Source organism: Parasteatoda tepidariorum, chromosome 3 (assembly GCF_043381705.1).
Source record: "Parasteatoda tepidariorum isolate YZ-2023 chromosome 3, CAS_Ptep_4.0, whole genome shotgun sequence".
NCBI lineage: Eukaryota > Metazoa > Arthropoda > Arachnida > Araneae > Theridiidae > Parasteatoda > Parasteatoda tepidariorum.
In genome coordinates, this window is record NC_092206.1 from 48,269,382 (window position 1) to 48,277,243 (window position 7,862).

General features: G+C 26.2%; 1 protein-coding gene across 12 annotated transcripts in view; it reads left to right on the forward strand.

Annotated features, from left to right (window-relative positions):
- Nucleotides 1-5,058: 5,058 nt before the first annotated feature.
- The window catches only part of LOC107452304 (Aryl hydrocarbon receptor nuclear translocator homolog tgo), a 112,492-nt gene continuing 109,688 nt past the window's right edge, over nt 5,059-7,862 (forward strand). For 2 of the 12 annotated variants that reach the window (XM_016068683.3, XM_071178561.1), the window contains exons 1-2: nt 5,068-5,293; nt 7,203-7,306. In XM_016068683.3, coding sequence (XP_015924169.1) covers nt 7,288-7,306 — 19 coding nt within the window. In that variant the 5' untranslated portion in view covers nt 5,068-5,293; nt 7,203-7,287. The other 10 variants (XM_016068681.4, XM_071178560.1, XM_043043119.2 and 7 more) reach the window with 9 other exon arrangements.

Genomic DNA, 7,862 nt, shown 5'->3' on the forward strand with positions numbered 1-7,862 from the left:
GCAGTTTAACCACTCTTTTGTCAATAATTTTATGCTAGAATGTAACAGAACTTAGAAATAGTTGAGATTTAAAATAAACATTTGAAATGGAGTTCTTATAAAAAAAAAAAAAAAAAGTTTGCTTTTAAAACATTGGCTATTTCATTTGTTGTAAAACATTCTTATCTGTATTCTATTGACCTGTTTTGAAAAGCTTTATTTGCATACTTCATGTTGGGGAAATAATCCTGTAATACAAATTGTACACTATACAATTGTACACACTGATTACTCAGATTTATTTCAAAGGTAATTTTTGTTCTTGAGAAATTTCCTAGTTTTTCGGGAACGTTCAGTCTAAGTGACATTAAAGTTATTCTTTGATTTTTTGTCTAATGGTTGAAAATCTTTGAATTGTAAGGTAAGTACAAATTTTTACACAAACTTAATTGATATGATTATAAAAGTCAAAATTTTAAGGAAATTTGTGAGTTCTTTCAGGATAGAATTTTAAAAATACAACTAGAGTAACAAGTGTAAATGACCCTAACTTTCGATCGCTCTTTCATGTATACCTAAACGAGTGATGCCATATTTCAGTTTGTGGTTACCTTCAATTTTAATATCCGAATTTTTAAATTTTATTGCGTCTATAATACTTAAAATATACTCGGCGCAAATTAATTCCTTGCAATGCAATGATATGAAATTACTTTGCTCAAGTGTTAAAAGATTATTAGTCTTCATTACATTTTAAAATGTACACACATTAAATTTAGTAATTGAAACAAAAGCTCTAAAATTTTGATTCGATAAGTTTGTTTTTAAAGAGAATGATAAAGATTTGGTTTATAATTGAGGAAAATTTATTTTCAGCAGTCTTACTGCAATTGATTGTAAAACTAACTTTTCATATTAATCACTTGAAAACACAATCATTATATAGCCCCAAGACAGTATTTTCGTGCATAGTAGGTGTTAAAACTGACGAACTTGAGAAAGTAATCTTTGAATCGATTAACGACGGTAGGCTGAGACATTGTACGTAATTATATTATTTCGGGTATATATATACATAGAAAAGTTTTGTATACAATAAACTTATATTATGAAATAGCATTGAAATTATTTACAGTAATGAAATTATTCAAATGTCGCACAATTGTCTTAAGACTAATTTTGTACAGCAAAATCTAAAACGAGTTTGGTAAAAATGATTATTTAAAAATAAGATTTCTAAAACAAGTCACCATTAGTTCAGTTATTTAAGAAAAACTTAACGCGAACTGAAATTTTTTTTCTCCAAACATTCGTAAAATGAGTGAGATTTGAGTTCCTTTTAGTTATTCAAATCTAAACAACTTTTACAAATTTAAATTTTTTAAAGTATCAAATTGACTTAGTGTTTCCATAAAAAATACTCTAGACTAAGTATTTTTTAAAATTTATTACAAACAGACCCTACAATTTTACATATCCTAAAGGGCTAAGTTGAATTTATATAGTTCTTGTTTATTAAACTAGGTTGCTCCACCTCCAGTTCGCTAAGCTCATAATCCTGGAGGTTTCTTCTTTCATCATTGAAGATCAAGGGAGGAGGAGAAAAGGATTATATCAATTATTTTTACAACTACAATATATCAATAATTTTGGATTGTCATCTGTTGCCTTTTAAGTTTTTTTTAATCAATGATAGAGACAAATTGGTTCTCCCCAAGAGTTATTATAGAGTGAGGATAAGCCGTGTGGTGGAAATAAAGTTCCTGTCCGTGCACAAATTTGTTTCTAAGTCTGCTTTTATTGGCATAAACAGTTATTCCTCTTTGATATTAAGTTTTTTCTTAAAGCCGATAAACTATCATTTTGTTTATAAAATATATAATTATAATACGACGTAAGAGCATTTTATTATGTTAATCGGAACGAAATTATTTTTAAATCCAGCTATTCTTTAAACTGTACTTTGAAAAAAGATATTGAACTTAGGAATACAGAATGAGAGGCACACTGAGAAGCAATGAATGAAAAATCATTTTCCTTGTTAACAATATGCAACTATAACCTTTGTATCATATAACAACTAAATAGTCAAAATCAATATTTCGTTTTAACTCTGATTAAAGGTCACGTGATTTATTTTTCTGGGAGATAAACAATTAATAATGGTTGGAGTTAAAGATTTTTTTCCCATCATTTTCCATCATGCTATGTTATTCGTGCATTTTTCCATATATGGGCGATTCTCACTAAATATGACAATTCGGAGTCTCTTGCTCCAAGAACAAATACTATACTACTAAAAGAACTTTTTTAAAAAAATTAATAAATATCATTGTTGTTAGCATCTTAAAATGACTTTGCACTGGCATTGACTGTTTTGTATAGTTAAAAAATTTAATTGAATATCGAAACGTCATTTTCCTGGTATGTCTTAAACAATATTTCCAATAATAACTAGCTTCAAAACTTCACATAAGTTTCTAAATATCCAATTTTTTTCCATCTGAACCGTTGTAAGCATTTCTAGAATATATGCAGAGGGTATCTATTATTCCCAAAAACTTTGTTGAAAATAATTTTTTCTGTCAATAATTTGTCTGTCGCATGAAAATCCGTCATTTTCCTGGCACTTTTTTTAGTAATTTATAACCAAAATAGATAGCGCCAGCAATCATTATATTAGGTTAGCAGATTTATTAGAATATTTTCCTATCAGAACATGTCTCATTACAAGAATAAAGAACCAACTTTCTGAGTCAAAAAATTTTACAAGCTGAGAAGGTTTTAATGCTGTCATTTTCCTGTCCTCTTGAAATTATTAATGACATAGACTATTTACATTTACCTTAGTTATTTCAAGAAATCCCAATGTTTCCTGCGGAAATTTAAACGTCTTAGGCCAAAATCTTTAATTAAAGTAATGTTAAATGACAGAGTTATAAGAAATTTTTTTAAACACTATAATGTAAAGAGAGGGAAAGCAAATATTAACCTAATACCCAGTTTATGAAAGATTTTAATATGCTCGTATGTAACTAAAGTTATTTATTTATTTAATGATACATAATTTCATTCTGTACATAACAACAACAACAACAAACATTTTTGATTCTTTCTACAGTGGATAAAGTAATTAATTTAAGCAATTCATGGTTCATCTCTAACGCAAAGGCTTTAGGTTATTTTTTTCTTCCAAAACGCAGATAGCTAACAAATATAAAGGATAAACTTAGAACATCACTGTACAATTTATTTCTGTCATAGTCTTTAAACGCTTCTTGGGTGTATAAATTAAGAAATGTAATAAAGTGGTAAAATAAAATGGTTTGAAATATTTTAAATTTAAATAATATTATAAAAAATTTTCCGATGTAAATTATTATAAAATTAATTTTAATGTAAATTTTTATAAAATTAGTTTAAAAATTCCTAAGATTATCATTTTTACTGTAGGAGAAGCTTTTGTAGTCGTTCATAAAGATATTAAAGTTAACTTTATTATTCGTGATGGCAAACAGACTGCTAATCACTTTAAGTGGCCAGGGAAAAAAGACTGTGTCAGAATTTCTTAGAATGTCACAAATTCAAAAATGTCTGCTTCTTACCCAATATCTTCCAGGCATTTCCCCTGAAAGCTTCAAGATTAATGAAATTTTACAAAGTTTTTTGTTTTCTTTGTTTTAACTATTTCTTTGCAAATTAAAGTGTAGTAAAATTAAAAACTAACTCAATGTGTGTGTTACTCTCTCACTTTAATTATATTTAACTAATTTATTAGAATTGTTCACAACAATTATTTTTGGAATTTATTTACATAAAAAAGTTAAAATTAACTTCTCAACTTTGTCTTTTTTGAGTTTCTTAAGTTGAGTTACTTACTTTTAGCTTAAAATGACTGTTTTCTTAACATCAAAGCTAATATGTCATTTTCCTGGCCATCTAGTCATTTTCCTGCCATTCAAAATTTGGTGAATTTCTATTTTATTTTTTTCTTGAGCAATGTCAATAAACAACACTGCTATCTGTAAGATATTAATAAATGCAACTAAATAAATATACAAAAAAAAAAATTATTTTGAAGACTTGAAATTTGAAGAAATTTTTTTTCTCCGAATTGTCATGTTTCCAAAGAATCACCCATATATCTTTTCGATTTCACGAGTTCATGATTTGAAGCATAGATATGGAAAGATAATAGACTCCGAGCAGCAAAACAAATCATGAATCCACAACTGAAGCAGATGCGTTTTTAACAACAAAAAAAAAGGCTTCATTTTTAAAAAAGGCGAAGAAACTGCAGACTTTTCAGAATCATTTTATAATGGGAAGGGAAAAAAATATTTCTGTTCTAAAAAAAGTAGCGCATTTTTAAGATTTGTAGCGTTCGAAAAATAATGAGTAGCCCAAAAAGTAGCGGATAGCCAAAATTCGATTTTCAGTAGCGGGGACTCTTAAAAGTAGCCCAATCCGCTACTTGTAGCCCAATCTGGCAAAACTGACTAAAAATTTCATTTATAAAAAAATCTAACTCTTGGTGCGAAATTAATTTCAGATATGAAATTCCCTCAATCAAATCAGGCAAAGATCAAATTTTTGTATAAATCCATAAAAAAATTTGATCCCCAGTTAATTAACTCTTACACTTGAGGGGGAAAATGCTATTTTCTCTTTTAAATAATTTTTCTGACACTTGGAGAAAGAAAGAGAAACAGATTGCATATTTGGAAGCAGCAATATGAAATTATCGAAGATCAGTTAAAAAGTTGCTTGCTGTTGAAAACAAAAATAAAATTGTTCCCTTGCGTAATTCGTAATTCTTGAACTAATTATCGAATGTTAATATTTTAATAATTCCATCGTAATCCCTGTACACTTTTCAACACACATCTAGTAACTTCAACGTTTTAAATCTTGTGGATTTTGCACAGTAAAACAAAATATAAAGTTAAGTCCGTGACCCATGCTTAGAGAAACAAATGGAATATTTTTTCCCCCGTCACTCCGACCATAAGATAGCCAAAAAGTTCGCCAGCTGTTTAGAGAAATCATTGGAAGAAAGCTTTTCGCCAAATATGGAATTTAGTTAGTTACGTCTGATAACCCTACTGTCGTTTAACAACGGTGACTGCCGTAGTGTTTTGGATGTTGGAATGAAATTTCATTTTTGTTTTTTTTGTAAACATACCTTCATGATATTGTTTACACATTCAAATACCTGGGCCTTAAGTGGCGTAAGGCCAATAAATACACCAAAGTCATCGTGAATATTAGATGGCAACTACCGCTGCACCAACCTCATCTCAGCCACTACCAGGTAGGCCTTTCGCAAATAAAAAACCTAGGTTGGAATTTTAATTATGTGCATCTTTAAATGGTTTCTTACATAATATAAGGCCATCTTAAGTTCAATACTGTTTGGATGCCAAAACAGTTTCTTAGGTTTTATTGATTTTTGGCGGAACTGTTGTGAGGTGTTTATCAAGTTGTATCATCGTATTTTAATGTTGACCTTTTTAAAATGCGATGCAAATTTTTACTTTAATTTACATTGTTTTCATAGAGTTGTAATAATTTTAAAATCTGTTACAGCGTTGATATGTATACAGCAGAAATGTAGTTAGAATTATTTGTTTAATTTTCTTTTAAAATTTTTCCAATAATCAATAGTTATGATTATGTTGTGAAGAAAATTTTATATTTGTGGTTTTCCTAGAAAAATCTGTTAAGTATTTAAATATTGATAGTTTATTTTAGACTATTTTACAGAGTAATGTTTCAAAGTTGCTTTTTTTTCTTCTTTTTTTAAAAATTTTTTATTTTTATTTGTCTTATGTCTTTCTTACACAAAAAAGTTAAAGAAACAGTTTTAATAAGCATTAAATAATGCTTTATTTGTAATACCCTACATTAAACATCAATGTAAAGTTTTTTTCATAAATGAAATTAAAATCTTTCAAAGTCAATAAGAGTAATAGCTATTTCATATTGGAAACATGCACCTGAAATGTAATTTGTTAAAAAAGTGAAAACTTAACAGTGCAAAATGGGCTTCAAACTTTTTTAAAAGGAAAATGTAGTTATAATCTTTGAATTGATCCCCTTATGTAATGTTTTTTAGTTTCTTGCTGCAATTTTACTGCCGCAGATAAAAATGCCAAAATCTTCCTATTTTTTAATATTATTTGATTTAAACAAAAATTATTATTTTTTTTTAAATTATCGATTATTATTATTATTAAATGTATAATAATTTGTAATAATATGTTAATGTATGTAATTGATAATGTAATTATATGATTAAAATAATTATTATAAAATAGGATAAGATTTTTAAAACTTTTACATTCAAAATTGTTTGAAATGGGATCCTACCTTATTAATCATTTATAATAAAAATAATTATTCAACTAAAAAGATTTTAAATGGTTTCTTTCAGAATTCTGTTTATTTCAGGTGCATAGAAGTTGTTGAATAAATCTTACATTTTTAAAGAAATTGAAAGAAAAAAAAACATTGCGAAAATTCTATATTTTTAAAAATAGCCTTATATTTTGCTTCTTTGCTTGGTTGATCTACCACTGACGTGTTAGTTGAAATGTGAGAATGTATAGTTTTTTCCTCTATCATCTTACATGAGTCTTAATAAAATTTCTTCAATAGTTATTAAAGAAATTAATTTTAAAATAATTAACATTATTTTTAACAATTTAATTTTAAAATAATTAAATTAACAGATGAAGATCTGTCTTTCTTTAAGATAGGAAGTACATAAAATGATATTGGGAGAAAGTAATTTTTATAAAAATCAAATTTTTATGTACCTTCTTTCTTTCAATTTTTGTTTATTATGCTACACATATCTGAATTCAAATTATTGTTTAGTTGTTTTTCAAATTGTCATTAAATTATTCTTGTCAGTTTATTTCTAATAAATTAAATAGGTTTCAAATCTTAGTTTTTGTAATAAGTATATAAATAAATTCTTTCGGTATTAATGTTAAGTTTGCACATTACTAGTGCTATAAATGTTTAAAATTTAAAAAATTAATTTTGAGGAATTTATTTAAAGATTAGATCTTCCTGTTTCCTTTTCTAGCATTTTTTTTATGGTATATTCAAATTATGTTTATGTCATTATATGCAACCTATAGTAAAACAATACTTTTTATTGTTTCATTATTGTAATTTTTTGGTTCAAAAATTAAAATTTTCTTTTTCTTTAGTTTTAGAAAAATTGAAGTGGTCTGTCTTTTCATATTTATGAGAAAAGATATTCATCTGCTCTAAGTCAAATATTACTTTTTTCTAATGGAAAGATTATTGGGAGGTATTTTTTATTTGTTTTCTTTTAATTTAATTTTTGATTTGCTATGTTTCATGCTAAAAACGATGAAATTTTTTATTAACTTAAAGGGACATTTTTTAGATTAATTTATATTTTAAAAATATTGAATTAAATTTCATTAATTATCTATTTACATAATATTTTGAGTATTTTATTATTTAATATATTTTAAGTATATTTTTTGATATTTTATAAATAATCAATAAATATATAATTTGATATATTTATTACATATTTATATCAGGGTTGGGTTTTTGACGTCAAAAAGTGGTTTTTGACATGACAAGGGTATAATAATGGTTTAAACCGTCAAAAATGTCAAAAACTAAAGTTTGCCAAAAAAATATATAAACTTCAAAACTACCAACAGTTGCCATGCATTATATTGAAATTTAATTATACTATAGGTAATCAGCAGGTTTTAAAATATTTTTTAATTAAAATTAAGGTAAAATAACAGATTTAAAATCTCAGAAATTTATATTCAAATGCATGTGCAGAAAAATTTTGCACAAAAATTGTTTAAATATTTATATTT